Below are 19,011 nucleotides of genomic sequence, written 5' to 3'. Positions count from 1 at the left end.
AGTTATATAATAATTACTACATCTCGTGAGTATCTTGGATAGCGTCAATTATCGCAAATCACACGTTAGATTCCACACAGAATACACAGATTGATGTAGACCGAAACAAACTGAGAAAAGCTTGTACTATGGGTACTAGCTGACTAATATTACATCAGAAACTTAGAAAACATCCATAAACACACAAATAATGACCGGGATTAGAACCCAGGAAATAAATACTAAACGAAATTCATAGGCATTTGGGATCGTTGCAGCAAATAAAATAAAATATTTGGTACATAATATGTAAGATCGTATAATAATCACATGGCCTCAATACAAAGCATTAAAATCGTCGTATTAAACATTCTTCATTACAGTAATTATATTCGTCAAAATCATTAACCCGATGCTTCTAAATTCGATATCGGCATCTGACTTAACAGCTCTTCATTACCTATGAAACTGACGTTTTGCTACAAAGCTGATGCTTCAGAATTCTTCTGAGTCCAAAGTAAAGGTTGGGTCATCGTTTCAAAGGAATAAGTAATTATTTAATAAGATATATCTGATACAAATGGTACAATCATTTAAATACAAGTCGAGGTCATAAGGTTAAGTAGACACCACCGTAGGCTCAGAAGCGTTCTCCGATCCAAACGCATAAACGACTCTATGACGATAAACATCTCCAGGCTTCAAGATCGGACTAGGGAACTTCTCATGGTGCACGGCATCTGGGTACTTCTGAGTTTCCAAACAGAAAGCACCGTGTCGTCTATAGCCGACGCCGCCTTTGCCGACGAGAGCGGCGTCGGTAGGAGCTGGGAGGAAGTAGCTGGTGTAAAGCTGGACGCCGGGCTGGTCGCTGTACACCTCGAGGTAGCGGCCGGAGGGAGGGTGGACGACGCGGGAGATGTAGTAGAGATCCTGAAAAGGAGATTCAGTTTTTGATACGTTTTTGAAGGAAAAAACTCGCAGTGCATTTTCTCGCACTAATTCAACTGAGAGATATGTCAAATGAATATCAAATCAAGATAAAATTATCAAACTGCGAATGTGCTCCTGTACCTAGGAAATACAGTTGGCGGTCAGGCACCATTCAACAAAAAAACCGGACAAGTGCGAGTCGGACTCGCTCACAGAGAGTTTCGTAGCAACAGAAATACATCATCTGTGAAAATTTCAACTGTCTAGCTATCACGGTTCATCAGATACAGCCTGGTGACAGACATACGGACAGTGGAGTCTTAGTAATAGGGAGCCGGTTTTTACCCTATGGGTACGGAACCCTAAAAAAGGAGTCGGGACGCTATTTCCCAATATAATTCAGGATTGAAACTTGGCAATAACACCACATTAAAATCCCCACAAAAAAAATTGATGTCAAACTGACTTGGGAATTGTGAATTGAGTGGACCATACCGTACCATACCGATTGTAACGATTGCTTTCATAGATAAGAAATGAGACCAATGTTTGTCCTCAGCTCACGATGCTCAACAAAGCCTGTTACCTCCTTCCCAAACGTAGTAATGCAGAAATTGTCGTCAAACAGCTTCGGGTTCTTAGATATGATATCGCCAAGTCGCTTCGGCGTGCGCAGGTCGAACGGCGTGCCCCCCACGTTGGTCAGGCGACCGGTCGGGATGGAGTTTTCATCGGTTTCAGTGATTCTGAAAAAAAATGTTTTTATTACTTAGGATTTTTTTGTCGTTTGTTTCTTATAATCACATAGCTTCTAATTAATATGGGTTCAAAAAAAAATTACTGGTTCAAGTTCTGGGAGACAAAAACCTTGAATACACTTGCTCAGCCTAACCATGAGTATATTTTTCCCCTCACTAGCTCGGAAAGTTGTCTTTTATCCTTCAATACAAGCGGGGAAAAACGCGTTTTATCCACTAGTGGGGAAAGTAATTTGACCTTGGATGGAGCGTGTTTAAGTAGCTTGACAGATAACAAAACGTAAATCGTTTATGATAATGATTCGTTCGATATTAATTATCATTAAATAAATGGTTTGAGAATCTAATGAAAAATACCAAATTTAGCTTTATTTCATGATTTTAAGTCATAAACCTTAAAATTCCATAAGAAACGTTTGTTTTTTTATAATGATGTTAAATATAATTCTGAACGCACAAGTTGAGTCGATGCAATTTCAAAACGCATCGTTGACATTTCATACGTCAGAAATGTCAACATTGTCAACATTTTTTTACTAAAAAACTTTTCTCACCGACTCGCGTAAAAATACACAACTTCCAGAGTTTTCTGTTATAATATCGTAAAGAAATGAGTGATTCCAGTGATGAAGATGATCTAACGCCTGTGGATGTTGCATTTTCCTCGCTATAGTGAGGTGAAAAGTTTTGTGTTATACACGGGCGCAAATGTATTTTACTTCTCGTGTGTTGAAACACTCGCTACGCTCAGGATTCTATTTTAGAACCACTCGCTTCGCCTATAGGATCCTTTCGCTTGCTCTTGTTTCAATTCTACACTCGCGGGTAAAATACAACTTTGCACCCTTGTATAACAAATAACTATTCTATGCGTTTAGACCTCTCGCTCATCGTAGCGATCATTCTGATTGCTTTACGTTGGCGAAACCCATAATTTTACGCACATTTGATTCCCATGTTTATTTAATTCCTATCAACATTGCTTGCCTCTCTTAAGAGGCCGTAGTCGATTTTGGAGCAAAAATTTTAAATTGATAGATTTAGTCGTTGAAATTATACACGTTTTGTTACGTAATATCTAAATAACAAGTATTGGTTTCTATTAGCACGTTTTCTCTTCTTGCCTTTTAATAATGAGGTCTCGAGCGTCCGTCACCGGTAATATATGAAGAGAAGGGGCAGTTTTTAAAAATTCATCAAAAAAATATGGTGGTAAATTATACAAATTGATGTATAAGAATAGTTTCAGCAAATGTTGTAGATTGTTCAAGTATCCAAATTACGTTGAAATTAAGTCGATTTTCAGAGAAATTGTAACTTGTTTTGAAGTAATTTCTGGAGAAAATTGAATTCGTTTAACTTTCATTTTCTCGAACTCTAAGTCATATAACAAAAATGTAATCTGATAAAGGTCAAGTACAGAATATGTGTAATACAAATTTACCATTCTTAGCAGTCCAAACTTTACGAAATTTACAAATAAGAGCGACAAAATCAGTGCTTTACGCGCGTTTACCTAAAAGTCCTTCAGAAAAAAAATCATTACTAATTTAGTGAGTCTTATTTCAAAAAATTGATCTGATAAAAGGCAAGATAAGAAGACGTGCTAATAGAAAGCAGTACTTGTTATTTCAATTTGGTAACAAAAGGTGTACAATTTCATCGACGAAATCTATCAATTTTACATTTTTGCGACTAAAATCGACACCGGCCTCTTAACGCTATACGTCACATACAAAACAATCTCAATATTGAGATTGTATACTGTATACCTACTACGCCATTATTATGGGGAGCAAGCGAGATTTATACATTGACAGCGTATGCCATAACAAGTAGGTAGGTTACTATAAGTACAATAACATTTCTTGGCGCTATAAGCATCATTATTTACGATAACTTTAGGCACTTCGGGTTAAACTTACTTATCAGCGAATAAAGCGACCACATGTTTCATCAACTCCTGAGCCCCCCCATCATGTCCAGCCAAGTTGAAGTACGAGTGATTAGTCAGGTTCACGACCGTTTTCTTCGTAGACATGGACTGGAAGTCAACGTGGAAGCGATCGTCGTCTGTCAGCTCGTATGTGACGCTGGTTACCAGGTCGCCGGGGTAGCCCTCCTCGCCGTCGGCGGAGAGATAGCTGAAGATCACTTTGTTGCCGTCGACTGTTGTATGCCAGTTTACCTAGAATTATCACAGACTGTTTAGCTTTTCCGCTCAAGTTCTTTAGGGGACATATGTAGAGTCAGAAAGGCTGGGTGTACCACTTGGCATTCCAAATGTTATGATCTCCTAATGTCATTGAATGTTTCGGTGTTACAATCCAATTGCTGCAAAGTCCACTTGTCATATTTCTCTTACGTTAAATAGTCAAAGGTTTAGGTTAAAGAACCGATAAGCATCATCATAGTATGTTCGCGGACATATTCACGAGTGCAAGTAGGTAAACAAAACTTAACTTCAAGGTATTAAAGTGCACATTCAGTTATTTCTTAGCAACGTTTGTTTTGAATTTAAAGTCGGCATCAGAAATATCGAAGCGGTCAAAGTGCTCAAATGAGCACTTTTACGTCTTGATAATACAGGCATGTCCGTTCCAATATATCTGATGGCGATTGTACGAAGCTTTACGGTCATCTGCAGACATGATCATCACTTGGTAAAGCTTGCAGCGGACATGATAAGACCTCATACCTTGTCAAACCCGACGATCCCGCCATGCAAGTGGTTCTCCCCTATATTCTTAGCTAGCTTGTACTGCACGCCGTCTATCTCGAACTGGGCACGCGCTATGCGGTTGGCGCAGCGCCCCACCGTGGCGCCGAAGTACGGCACGTTGCGCTGGACGTAACTGTCGACATCGTCAAAACCGAGGACGATATCGACGATCTCGCCGTTCTTGTCGGGTACCTGGAAGTTTAGGATATATCATCTTAAAACCAATTGATTATTAAATTCTGGTGCCCTGCTTGGACCATGAACTGCCCCCCGCAAGTATACTTGCATGCCTCCTGCCAGCAATGTGGCGAGGAGGAGACTCGCTTACACTTACTAGCAGAATGTGTTATGTACGCGGCGACGCGATGCATTCGGTACAGATAAATTAGATGAGAGGATACTAAAAGTCGTTGAACTGAAAGATGTCCTTCTGTTCTGCAGAAGTACAGGGAACCAGCCATCAACTACCTGCCTCTTTCCCGCCGGGCTTTCTTTAAACTAAATTTACAGTACAACTAAACAAAACTCAATCTGTGTTCCGTCATCACGCGTCTTATCTGTTCCCAAATACTATTATTTTGTTCCAGACTGACAAAGCTGGCTTGCCAAAGTATAGCTCATAGCTACTTACTTTGACAGACTGTATGATGGCTCCATACGAGATGACAGTGACAGAGATGCCCGACGCAGAATGCCACGTGAACTGCCGAACCATCTCCTTCCTGAAGGGGGTTGACTGCTCTTCCACTAGTCGCACCATGGTGAGATTGTCTCGGTTCTTTGCTGAAAACAACAGTCATAAGCAATTAGAAGTTATTACTATTGTATATAAGGTTAGATAGGATAAGAGAAACACTTGTAGGGAATACTCATACTGTTTCTCTTATCCCACGTGACCTTATAGTTATTTACATATAGGTGTGAATTCTTTTGGTTCTCTACTGCTTTGCACTGAAAAACAATTATAAGTTAGTTGAAAATGACGAAATAAGTTTTCACGATAATTATAGTTAGCAATTGCTGACGCGACCAATTGTGTCCTTCTCGGCAAAAGGGACCGTGCTTTACCCCTTTATTTGCTGTCGGCTCTTATCGATTTCTTTATTGTATTTTGTTTGGAGATTTTGTGTTAATTTTTTTTAATAATGGTGCTTAATGGTAAATAATGGTGTTTTGTGTTAATTCGTAACAATCATAATTTAATCAAAAAAATGGAAATAGCTCTTTATAATCAAGAACTGTTATTTAAATCCAAGATTTACCTTCACGCCTTCAAAAACACGCCTCACTTAAGCACAACATGGGTAGGTAAATAAACTAACTGGATAAAATAATAGACACAAGTCTTTTAATTTCAATGTCTATATAGTAATTATTAGTAATTATTCAGGATGGATCCTTGTATGATGTTTAATTGAATTGCAATATTGATAATTGATCAAGTGTATGTACCAAGATCTATAAAGGTTTTATCATGTTGCTTATCAAGAATTATCTGAATGTACTTAATGACATTATAAGAGCATTAACACATTCACTGCCCCCAACGCACATTTGCGTTCACCGTCATACAAGTTTGTTCCTAGGCCACGCCCCCTGGCAGTGAATGCGTTAAGAGTTACCTGTTACGTTCGATGGATTTCATATACTTGTTATACTTGTTTGTGTTGTTGGCTTTGGGTGGAGTAGAGATTGTGTTCTGCACTTAGGAAAATACATTTACAATTAAATGCAAGTAGATAGTAGCAAATAAACGAAATTAACACTAATCAATGTGTAAAAAGGCCACAAATGTGAATGCCAGCCACACTTAAGGATGACTCACGTTAGACCGGGCCGTGACCGGGCCGGAGCTTCCGGCGCTTACTTTTCTATGACATGACAGGTGATCACGTGATGCTTTGCATAGAAAACGAAGCGCCGGAAGCTCCGGCCCGGTCACGGCCCGGTCTAACGTGAGTCATCCTTTACCCGAATCCATACATATCCGTATTGACCTTATAATTTATTTACGTTAACGCTTTAGTCCCAAAATTCTGGTAGTTCATTGTCACATTTCATAGACTTACCGAGCAAAACAGAAGCCTTGCATTCAGTTTGGAGGCTTATCATATGTCAGATTAGGTAAGAGACAAGTTTAATTCGCGAACTATCGCGATAAACTTAGTCATATTCGCTTAGATTTAGGAAGCCCAATTTAGGTGTTAAGAGTCACACGAACCTAGCCGCCGCCATACAATCGGAGTTACGCCTTCATTTTATTACGACATCCTAACGACATGTAATTTAAACTTGTCATTTTAAAATGAGAGGGTAACTGGTAAGGGAGTGGCTTTTTGGCGGCGGTTCCGTGTAACTCTTACCTACAATTCGTTAACCATATTGCAAAAACAACTTCCACCAAGGGTCAGTCAAGAGTTTTGTTGTCAATAAATATTTATCAGAAAACGAGGGCATTAACACTATTAGTTATTCTGTGGCATTAACCAAATTTTTTTATTTTTAACAACAAGACAACGTCAGAGTGCAGTTTTATCGCCTGCTGTTATTTGTGCGATAAATGACCACAAACGAGTTCATGACTGCGGCCATAGCACGGTCGCATTTTTATCACTATTACATATACTATTACTATTATATATACTATTTTTATCACCATGCCTGTTACGTTCTAACAAGTATGTAAGTGCGAAAGTGACAGGAACAGTGACAGGCGTTAAAAATGGAACCATGCTCTGCTGCTGCCACCGTAGACCATCATTACGTGGTAAATATGTAAAATCTAAAATATAAACACAGGCAATGTGGCATAAAACTAAACTTGGTTGATTGTCAATGCCCATATCTTCTTCTTGTGTTGGTTCCTCATTACTGAGGATCGTGACCACTTGTCGAGTTCCTGTGATTAGTCTCCATCTCGGTTTTGATCTCCCGTAGCTCTCAATGCCCTCATTGCTTTATAGTTTGCCTTAACTTGCCCATACAGGTAGGTATTACCTATTACAGACTGAATAGCTTTTAGGAATGATATAGGGGACGGAATTAAGTGGGCTAGTACCTATCTGGATGATTTTAGCTTTTCGATTTTTTAGTCTAGTCTAGTTCCAGTTATGAGCCGTTTTATCCACATTTTTTCCATATTCTCACCATCATATCAAATCCTACACGTTTTTTGCAATCTTGGCCAAGTCATCGGTTCATATTCAAAGTATTTATTTTCAAGAATACAGGTTACCACATACGATAATAGTTTATACCACAATAACTATTATAAAAAAAACCGGCCAAGTGCGAGTCGGACTCGCGTTCCAAGGGTTCCGTACATTACATAGGGCGTCAGGGCGTGCGCGCCAGCCCCAACATCGTCCTAAGTATGATTGCGGACAGGATTGACTGTCCGTACATTATACACTGTTGCGGACTTCACAAGCCCATTAACGGTTTACTATTGTAAATTTAGTTAAGATATTTATAGTCACTAACATAGTTTGTTAAGTTTTATTGTAAGTACTAACATTTTATGAGCCACGAGCTTGAAATAAAAGTTAATGTTACACAATTTTTAACAATGTATTTTTTATGTGAAACGTGATTGAAATGTCTTTAAAAACCCATAGGGGTCGGATCAAAAACTATGTAATTAAGTCTGACTCACGCTTGACTGCACATTTCTAATAAGTTTTTCTGTCATCTATAGGTAAAGAACTATTTTGTTTTTTTTTTTTTTCAAAATTTTAGACAGTAGTTTCAGAGATAAAGGGGGGGAATGGTCAATTTTTGCCTATTTTCTTAAATAACTTCTTTACTATTTGTTCTAAAATTATATAAAAAATAAAAATTATAAAAATAAAAAATAAAAAAAATATGAAAAATATATTTGAAATTCCCACAATGATATGTAACACAATTAAGTTTGAAATAAACAAAATACAGATATATATACCAAATTTCAACTTAATTGGTCCAGTAATTTCGGAGAAAATAGGTTGTGACAGACAGACAGACGCACGCATGATCCTATAAGGGTTCCGTTTTTCCTTTTGAGGTACGGAACCCTAAAAATACTCATGTTACTATACATAATATACTAACGTATAAAGATTGTCCACTACATAGATTAGTATACCTATATGTTATTACTTATTACTGGTCCTCTACTTCTCCAGGAGCTTGATTCTGATTTAACAATTTGTCACGGTTTTGATCGTATTTTGATACGAACTTCAAGATCGCTCGCTAATTGATGTGAGTCGTGCGTGAGGTAAGATGCGCGTCAATAACCAAGACAATCGTCTAGTCGTATCAAAACCAGTTCACAACCATAACAAATTTATGTTATAATGACCGGTTATACTGACATCTTCGCTGGTTTTCGTGGCCGTGCCTCACGTATTTCCCTGCAAAGGGTTAGAAGCTGCGGGGCACATGGGTCGTTTTAGTTTTGGATTCTCAATGACAGACTGACAGTTGATATTAAGTACCTACAACTAGTACAAAGCTAATAAAAATGCTAATAAAAGCAAAAGCTAATAAAGCTCATTTCTCGCTAATGAATTTGGGATTAATTGGGAAAACGTAACAAAAATAGGAAGTTAATCAACTATATGCCGAGACTATATGACATCCGCTTAGTATGACATGTTTGTCACTTCCCTTCGATGTCATTATAAGCCGATTCTACTGTACCTACTTTAAGTGGCATTAGGCAGGGTAAAAATAGGTACCATCCCTAACCTTATTGCATCGTAATAAGATCTACTACTATTATTCAGTCCGAGCTCTCTGTACTTGTGTTTACAGCTACCAAAGAGTAACTTATACTAGAGCGGTACTGTCATAGTAAATTTTGTAACCCCAGTAAATTCACTGCCATCTGTCGACACACTTTAAACGTAAAAATGAAGATTTATAAAAATACGATAAAATGTATTTAAATATGGATAAATGAGTTTTTTTATTTGCATTAATTATTTTTATGATTTAGACCCATGTTCTTTCACTGATACACGTTAAAATTGTTAAATAACAAACGAAACCGTCAACGCCATCTATACGACAGTAGGCCAAAGCTAATAGCGCCCTCTGAACGAGAATAAAATTTTCTTGATTTTCGAGGCACTTTTTTCCTTAGACTGTATCCATCTATTACGGAGTTATATCTATCTTTGCAGCTACTTATTGTTATCTAGTACTATTTAACTACCGTAAAACCATGCAAATATAATCCAAAAGCACGCAACTTTTGAATGCTGAAGTTCTATGTCAAAATTAGAAATAATTATGTTTATTTACACAAGTGGAAGAAAAAACTCGGACAAAACCAAAAAGGAATTGTTATTTACACCACACAATACGTAATTAGTATTGAACTTGTGGTCTATAGTTGTAGTACTTACCTACTGAAAGCTGGGTGGTTATACGGTACACTATATTTACGAAAATAAATAAAGAATGAAACTATAATGAAACACTTACCGGCCATATGTGACACGAGAACTGTGTGTTGACAGAAGCCACCGGCGTTTTATAACTGTGAAGTTGGCCGCACTTGATAACAATGATAACACAGGTACGCTATTACCATCGTCCACTTTGACAATTTATAAGCCTTAATGTAATGGTGTAAGGTGCACAGATGGTCAGTGTTGCTGTTCTTACATGTACGGCGATAAATACGTGGGTGTATCTGTAAAAGTGGACTGGCCTCTGGAATCTATTTCACATTCAATATTTCCATAAATTATCCTTTAGAGTTACTAAAATTGATCGTAGTTTGTTCATAATAGTTCCTGTAGAATATGTAGGTGTAGGTACTAGGTATGTACCTACTATTGATCGATCCATTTACTCATACATATTATTGAGTATGTTTATTGCACCCATAATCATTTTATTGCTGCACAATGATGTCATGTACAGCCAAAGTAAATAAACTTGTGGCCTATGCAATATAAGTATATATCATAACTTTATAACCTAAGAAAGGTTCACTGACCTCCATCGATCATTATTATAAATAGCTCACTTGGCCAATGCAGTTAGGGTTGCCATACTCGTACGTCAGGACTTTTTGCTCCTTTGTCCGGAACGCGGCAAAGCAAAATAAAATCATACCATTAAAATAACAGTACTCAAAGGAAACTGTTTACTCATGTCTTTTTCATTTATTTTTGTAACTAGGTAAATAGGTGCTTTTCTTTTACTATCTTATTATAGTTATTATCTATCTCTACACTAATTATTTCAATAGTACCTACTTATAATTATGTGGTTGACCAATTGGAACCTTTATCGGAAATGTATGCTACTTATACCACAAACTTTCGTTTAAAAAATATAGGACAGTATGTACCTGTATAATGAGTAGAGATGCCACGAATATTCGGCAACTATTATTATTTTATCTTATTATTTGTACCATGTAATTTTTAATATGTATATTTGTACAATAAAGAGTTTACTACTACTACTACTACTATTCGTTATTTGGCCGTTTAGCCGAATATTCGGTATTCGTCCGAATGTTGCCTACCATGCAAAGTTAAATCTTAGCATACGTTGTGCTTTGTTGGCGAACGGTTTTAATAATTAACGTGATTCAAAATGTTCGCTTCGGCCGAGAGAGGGGCCAAATATTCGGTATTAGGGGCCAAAACCACTATTCGGGGCATCTCTATTTTCTCTAATAATGAGTGTCGTGAAGTACACTACATTTACCACATTATTAATAAAATTCCTTTCTATTTGCCTAATTACCTACCAATCAGGGAGGAGGTTATTTAAATTAAAACCAATACTTTCCCCCCTCATCTAATCGAAGGTAAGCTGGAAAAGATCCCTTATAGGGATAAGTTCGCCTTTGTACCTCAATTTCTGTAAATTTTATGTAAACCTGTGTTGTACTGTACTACTACTACTTACGTTTTAACGAAAAGTATAAATAAAATTTTATTTTATTTTATTTATTTATTTAAATCAGATTTTCTCAAACATATATTTATGTTTAACTGCATGCTATCTGGTTTCCCTGACGAGTACAAACCCCATTATCTAAAATAAATAACGCTAACTGTCCGTACCTGCACAGTGTTGCCGTATTGGGAGATCGGTTCCCTACCCTTAGTTTCTTGGATAAAAATTGAAGTGTCGGGTTAATGGTTGCCTGTCGGTCGCACTGGTGCCAATAATACGTTATACTATATACTATCATAAGACTACAAGTAAAACATTTAAACTTCTAAAATCCCAATAGAGTAGGCAATTCCACACTGGTTGCCTCCGATAGCGAGCCTCACATACCCCCCCTCACCCCAATCATCCCCCCAAGAGTTCCTGATAATGTAGTAGGGAGGGTTACTGGTCGTGTCGTAACCCACGATTTGAACGGCGTGGTCTAACTTGTCTTCTTTAACCCTGGAAAAAAAATATAACGGTTATTTACCAAAGATATGTCAGTTTTTATTGTTTTGCTCATTTTGTTATTACTGTCCCTCTAACAAACATAATATGTATTTTTCACCTCAGCAGCTCGAACAAGCCTATTTTCCTCACTCCAGGGAGTGAAACAATGTAGTTTTTTAATTTAGTGAAGGCCATGAACTGCCACTTCATACTTTTATTATGGTATCGTATGGTATCGTATGGTGTCGAATGGTGTCGTATGGTATCGTGTCGTGTCGTGTCGTGTCGTGTTGTGTCGTGTCGTGTCGTATCGTATCGTATGGTATGGTATGGTATTATACTACATATTAAATAACATTTTTTTTTTCTGTTTATTCTGTGTAATTCGAAATACATTTTAACCTTCAATATGTTCTCACTACTGAGGTGAAAGATTATGTGTGCAACATGAGAGCAAAGTTATTTTACATCTCGTGTTTTTGAGCCCCTCGCTACGCTCAAGATTCTACTTTAGAATCTTTCGCTTTCTCGGGACTCACAATAAACACTCGCAAGAAAAACCAACTTTCCTCTCTTGTTGCACAAATAATTATTGCATTACTGTTAACGCTCAGTAGCCAACATATTTTTTGCATGTATCGACCTATCTCAATAAGTGAAATGTAATATTTCTTTTGAGACAAATAAAAATATCTTTAACCCGAGATCCATTGATTACAATCTCTAAGACAATCGTGCTTCGAATTTAACAGCTAATGTAGATGGCGCTGTACGCCTCCGTTCATTATCAATTTTTAAACTTCGGTGTTCGCGGTAGGCCCTCTGGTTTTTTAGGGTTCCGTACTCAAAGGGTAAAAACGGGACCCTATTACTACGACTCCGCTGTCCGTCTGTCTGTCACCAGGCTGTATCTCATGAGCCGTGTTAGCTAGACAGTTGAAATTTTCACAGATGATGTTTTTCTGTTGCCGCTATAACAACGAGACAAAGTATTTTTTACATGTCAAATATTGTTAACGATATTCATATATTTCGTGAAATTGAAAACGATCTTGTTCGCACCCGACGTCGGTACCGATCGTAAGGCTCGACGGCAGGATAGATGTAATAAGACCTTTATTATAACTTACTGGCAATGCCAACTGATGACACCTCTGTCGTAGTTGAATAGCAGCTCTGCCCAGACCAGCGCCGTCACTGGGCCGTCGTTCAAAGCTTCTACTAATTTCCTTTCATCTTTATACATTTCGCTGAAATTATTTATGTTTACTAAAAAATAATAGTTTAAGTCAACTAATAGATATAAAATAAACTCACACAAGTTACAAATTAGTGATTTCGTGTCGTTTCAATTCTTTTGAATGCGAGGTTTCGATTGAAAGTTTCGAGGCAAACCGCTTAGAAAAACCTCTCAATTGTGTATGGTATTACCGTGCTGCATAAATCACCGCTGTGGTCTTGTCTAACCTTTACCTAACGTTATTTTTAAGTGTTATTAACAATTCAGCTTCTCCACTCTCGTATAAGTACTTTGCCAAATTACCACTCATTGTTAAAGCTCTTCAAACTAATAACTCCAGGGATATGTTTGCACTGCTCATCAGCATTCGTGAGGGGATAGTCGACATCAAATATTGTTAACGATATTCATATATTTCGTGAAATTGAAAACGATCTTGTTCGCACCCGACGTCGGTACCGATCGTAAGGCTCGACGGCAGGATAGATGTAATAAGACCTTTATTATAACTTACTGGCAATGCCAACTGATGACACCTCTGTCGTAGTTGAATAGCAGCTCTGCCCAGACCAGCGCCGTCACTGGGCCGTCGTTCAAAGCTTCTACTAATTTCCTTTCATCTTTATACATTTCGCTGAAATTATTTATGTTTACTAAAAAATAATAGTTTAAGTCAACTAATAGATATAAAATAAACTCACACAAGTTACAAATTAGTGATTTCGTGTCGTTTCAATTCTTTTGAATGCGAGGTTTCGATTGAAAGTTTCGAGGCAAACCGCTTAGCAAACTTTTATTAAGAACAAACCAAACCTAACGAACGCTATACAATTTGACCGAAAAACCTCTCAATTGTGTATGGTATTACCGTGCTGCATAAATCACCGCTGTGGTCTTGTCTAACCTTTACCTAACGTTATTTTTAAGTGTTATTAACAATTCAGCTTCTCCACTCTCGTATAAGTACTTTGCCAAATTACCACTCATTGTTAAAGCTCTTCAAACTAATAACTCCAGGGATATGTTTGCACTGCTCATCAGCATTCGTGAGGGGATAGTCGACATCCGTTGCTAGCCTCGTGTGTTCGGAGCATAGAAACTCGAACACTTCGATCGGGGATCTTCCTCTTCCGCACTCTCTTTTGTTTTCTTCGCGGTAATAGGTGCAGTCTATAAGTTGCTGAAAACGAAATCAATTTGGTAATAAACACAAACGTCTGCCAATGATTTAAGTTAACTGTAGTATGGATGTTGCTGTGTCCTTACAGGGCGTCACTTAAACTAACCCAATAAAGCCCAGGACCTGTTTTAGATTTAAGCTAGTTATTAATTTCGTTTACGTGGTACCACTGTATTTATCTTGTATGTAAATAAAGAGAATTATTATCAGTTAAAACAAAAAAACAATAACATGTACCACCTTTATAACTGGTTTGTGACATGCAATAAATGATTATTTAGAACATAACGATCAATAGGAGATACTCGTACTTAGTTAATAATCCCGTATTTTGTTTTTGACATGAATGCATAACATTTGTTGACATAATATTGATTATTTGTAAGACATTTTTTGATTTGTATCTATTAATTTATTTAATTATATTATGTAAATAGTAATAAAGTTGCCCAAAAAAGGGAACTTGTCCCAATGTTTCAACTGGAGAGGAATAAATCTGTTGCCGGTGTGCTCCAAAGTCCTCTGCAAGATCCTGTTACACAGAATGGCGAGTGCTGTCGATTGCACGTTAAGGGACGAACAGAGTGGATTTAGAGCAGGGCGGTCTTGCATTGACCAAATCAACGTTTTACGTATGATTTTGGAGCAGTGCAACGAAATGCGCAGCGAACTCTTCACACTGTTTGTGGACTTCGAGAAGGCGTTCGACAGAGTCAAGTAGGCAAGTATATGGCGCATACTGAGGAAAAGAGGTATACCAAACAAGATCATAAAAATTATACAAAATCTTTATATGGGTTCCTCTTGTAGAGTTATGCATAAAGGGCAGTTGTCAGACCGTATACCTGTCACGGCTGGGGTGAAACAGGGTTGTTTGCTATCGCCGTTGTTGTTCCTCGTCGTTTTGGATGACGTGATGCGCAGAGTAACAAGCCAAGAGAGGAGGGGGCTCCCGTGGGTTAATGGAGGAAGCCTCGAAGACATTGACTTTGCCGACGATCTATGTTTACTCGCAACATCACGGGAACATCTTCAATCCAAGGCCAATGATCTTGCGGGATTTGCTGCAGACGAGGGCTTACGCATAAACTGTTCGAGAACAAAGGACATGCGCCTTAACACCTTGGATGCAGCGCCAGTATATGTCGACGGTGAAGCAGTTGAGCAAGTTGAGCGATTTACGTACCTAGGGAGTGTGGTCGATCCGTCAGGGGGAGTGGACAGCGTTGTCGAATCGCGCATCAACAAGGAGCATATGCGCAGCTGAAGCCTGTATGGACGTCCACCGTGATAACTCGTTGTACGAAAATCAGGATGTTTAACTCCAACGTCAAGTCGGTCCTGCTGTACGGTTGCGAGACATAGCTTGTGAGGAAAGATGTCACCAATCGTCTGCAGGTGTTCATAAACAAATGCCTGCGACGCATTCTAGGGATTTACTGGCCACGAACCATCTCAAACGTCAGACTATGGCAGATGACTGAGCAGAAACCCATAGGACGTGAAATCCTTAAAAGGAAGTGGCGTTGGATCGGACACGTACTCCGTAGGCCGGACAGCCATCTGGCCGGCAGTAGACGGTCGGGGAGGCCGTGGAGGCGATCAGTTGAGAAAGAGGCTGGCTCAACTGGACTCGACTGGAAAGAGCTGGAAGTAGCCGCTCAAGATCGTGACAAATGGAGGATTCTTCTGCGAGCCCTGTCCCTAATGAGGGATAACAGGAATACATCATCATCATGTAAATAGTCATGACGATCATAATATAAATTCATGTAGATTAGTCTAGCATAATTTATAATGTAATTTCATATTATGAGAATAAATATCTAACCTAATCTAATCTATTGTAGACACAGTTCAGAGCCCAGGGGGGGGATCAGGAACCTCATGACCCGTGGATCCGCCAATGAGTCTCCTTATATGGCTGTTGAATTTGGGCTGATAATGACCTCACCTGTATGCTCAAGCCTTGGTAGCGTCCCTGTCTGCGTATAGCGGCCCTGGACTCCATGACTCCCGCTATGGATACAGCCCAGCATATTTGACAACGCCCCTGGTCCATGATCGGTCCGTATGCGCCCTCTTCTCGCCTGTTAATTAACCAAATCGAAAATAGAAATGTTGTTTTCCGTTCCTCTATCGCTCTTGAGTTTAACGATAGAGATGGAGACAACGAAATTTCGATTTTCGGTGTTAAAGGTAGGCCCTCAGTTTGGGGTAGCTTGTACCTACGAGTAAAATGAGAAATATTTTCAAGTACGGAATTTCCATAAATAGGGTAGGACGGGAACGTTTGAAACACTTTATGTTTAACCGCCTGTAACTATTTTATTTTTACAGTAAGAGGGTTATTTATTTAGTTTTTAAATAAAATGTTTTTGAAAAGCCTATCACCCATGTTTACGTAATGATAGGGAATTAAAGAGAATGTGGATGAGTGGTTCAATTGACCCCATAGGTGTGTTAATTGAAACACTATGTGGGGACGTTTGAAACACCTTAATATAAACTTCAAATATCGAATTTTTATTGCGTGACATGCATAGGTATTGTAATTTTCAAGAAGTTTGACTTGTTTAAATCATAACGTGTTTCAATTGTCCCCTCCTACCCTACTGTTATGTTGTCCCGGGTAACATAAACTATATTTCTTTTATTTCACTAACCTCATTTTAGGATGGATTTCAAAGTAAAATATAGATTTTAGTTAGGGTTCGCCGTACTGTGTCAAACAGCAGGAAAACCCTAGGGAAAACGTTACATACCAATGTGCCTTTATAAATTATTTATCCTGTTCCTTGCGGCACACACACTTTACCATTTTTTAAACAAATGCCGCTATATTTCTTTGTCAATTATTGCTCCCGTTTCCCGCCTTTATACAGGATCTTTTTTCAGAATTCGGCTAACCCAAGCGTAAAAGTATAGGTACACCTTAGGGGTGCACACGTTGGTTTTTCCATCTCCTCCCGGCGTGGAGGTTGTCATGAGGGACCAGTGTGTGGTGTCTGCACATTACCTTCGAGAGGGGGAGCTTCGGCTCGCGGGCCTTTGGGTCCAAGGAGGGGACAGCTTCGGCTGTCGGCAGCAGGCGGTGTTCGCGGTGGAATGCTCTGCGATCGCGTGTTCACCGCCACCATTGCTGCGAGACGGGCATACCGTGGAGGGTTTAGTCGGTATTTGGCCCCTTGGCCACGAGTCCGACATATCCGTCCTAGTTCCCCGGCTAGGCGGAATGCCTAAATGCAATACTCCACGTAAAAAAGGGATGCACACGTTACCTACTCAAAAATATATCCTGATAAGGAATAATAATTATAGATAAGACATATTTTTGAGTAAGTTGTAAATATACACCCATTTTTTGATGACACAAGATTGAACTTGTCAGTAAACTTAAGGATAAGGATACTTTTTTATAATTTTAGGATAGTTTTTGCTCCTTATATTTCTTTCTTGCTGTGCATGCTTGCTTTGGATGGCATTCTTATGTAATACCTACCAATCATGTACTCTTTATAACAATGTTGAATGTTGTCTGTTTAGTGTGCCTTTTAAATAAAATAAAAATAAAAAACAGAGTCTTGTCTGTGTATGATAGGGATCCTGATCAAATTTTTAGTCAACTTTTTGCATTTTCTTGGAGAACGTTTTTTTCTGCAGTGCTGCACAGAGTGCACAACAGAGGTTTGGAACCACGATTTTTGACCACCATACACAGGGCCGGATCTAGGGTAGAGCGAGTGGAGCGGCCGTTCTAGGCGCCGGTTGGCAAGGGGGGCGCCAAAATGGCAAATGAGAAAAAAAAGGGAAAAAGCTTCAACGAAGGGCGCCTAAACCCCATTTCGCTCTACCCTGATCAAGGACTCGGGACGCCACTGACCATACACATATAAAAGGTTAAAGTTTTTTTCTTTAATTCCTTACTGCTTGCTTTAACACTGCGGGTTACTAGAATGTTAGTATAACCGGTATAACCACCCCTACATTCTAACGAGAGTAAGAAAAGAATAACATATTGGAGTATTTTCTTACCTTAAAATTTCGAAACCTCTTATGAATTTCGTCAGGGCCGTACGATTTATTGAATCTCTTCAAATAATCGGCAAACAATTTCCATTTCACCAGTTCCCGACCTCTAAATTCACTTGTGAAATACGTGTTGATCACGACATTATTTGGATGATACCGAATACGTTCTAGAAGAATTAAAAATAATAAAATAGAAGCGCACAACACTATTGTTTTAGAGGACATTTTGAAACATGATACTTCAAATACTGTGTGTAAGTAATAAGGCAAAGTCAGCATTTATTTCGGATAGTTTCCTGTTGATTAATAAGTATGTAGGAAAATAGGGAATTATTAAATTAATTATATTTACCTACTTATATAATACTTGTTTAGTATTTTTAAATGTAAACGGCATTCAACATGTCTACTTTTAATCATCATCTTCCTCGCGTTGTGCCAGCTTTTTTAGGCACGGCTCATGGGAGCCTGGGGTCCGCCTGGCAACTAATCCCAAGAATTGGCTTAGGCACTAGTTTTTACGGAAGCGACTGCCATCTGACCTTCCAACCCAGAGGGTAAACTAGGCCTTATTAGGTTTCCTCACGATGTTTTCCTTCACCGAATAGCAACTGGTAAATATCAAATAATAAATAATATAGCAAACTTAGCGGTTTCACTCACGTATTTTTAGTCACTCGCGCGACATGTTTCGGAGAGCGTAACCGCCAAGTTAGCTAAGTTAATATGTCTCACGATAGTTTAAATTCGATAACAAATAATATTT

The 19,011-nt window shown here is 38.5% G+C and overlaps 2 protein-coding genes across 2 annotated transcripts in view; both read right to left on the bottom strand.

Moving 5' to 3' along the window:
• The window catches only part of LOC134747270 (cathepsin O-like), a 160,054-nt gene that overhangs the window by 119,887 nt on the left and 21,156 nt on the right, over positions 1-19,011 (bottom strand). The window lies entirely within an intron of this gene.
• LOC134747217 (galactose mutarotase-like) lies at positions 283-9,964 on the bottom strand. The gene is made up of 6 exons (XM_063681815.1): positions 9,868-9,964; positions 5,024-5,175; positions 4,369-4,584; positions 3,596-3,858; positions 1,499-1,658; positions 283-912 (listed from the first exon to the last, which is right to left on the bottom strand). The coding sequence occupies exons 1-6, from the start codon at positions 9,872-9,874 to the stop codon at positions 598-600; spliced, it is 1,113 nt and encodes a 370-aa protein (XP_063537885.1). The 5' UTR covers positions 9,875-9,964; the 3' UTR covers positions 283-597.

The sequence above is a fragment of the Cydia strobilella genome, chromosome 14, assembly GCF_947568885.1.
Source record: "Cydia strobilella chromosome 14, ilCydStro3.1, whole genome shotgun sequence".
Taxonomy (NCBI): Eukaryota; Metazoa; Arthropoda; class Insecta; order Lepidoptera; family Tortricidae; genus Cydia; species Cydia strobilella.
This window is presented reverse-complemented; position numbering and strand designations above follow the sequence as displayed.

Excerpts from the sequence above, each read along its gene's own strand:
- LOC134747217 (XM_063681815.1), bottom strand. Across the intron at positions 3,859-4,368 it reads GGATCGTCGGGTTTGACAAG|GTAAACTGGCATACAACAGT; the intron begins GTATGAGGTCTT and ends TGATAATTCTAG. Across the intron at positions 913-1,498 it reads TTACTACGTTTGGGAAGGAG|GATCTCTACTACATCTCCCG; the intron begins GTAACAGGCTTT and ends TCTCCTTTTCAG.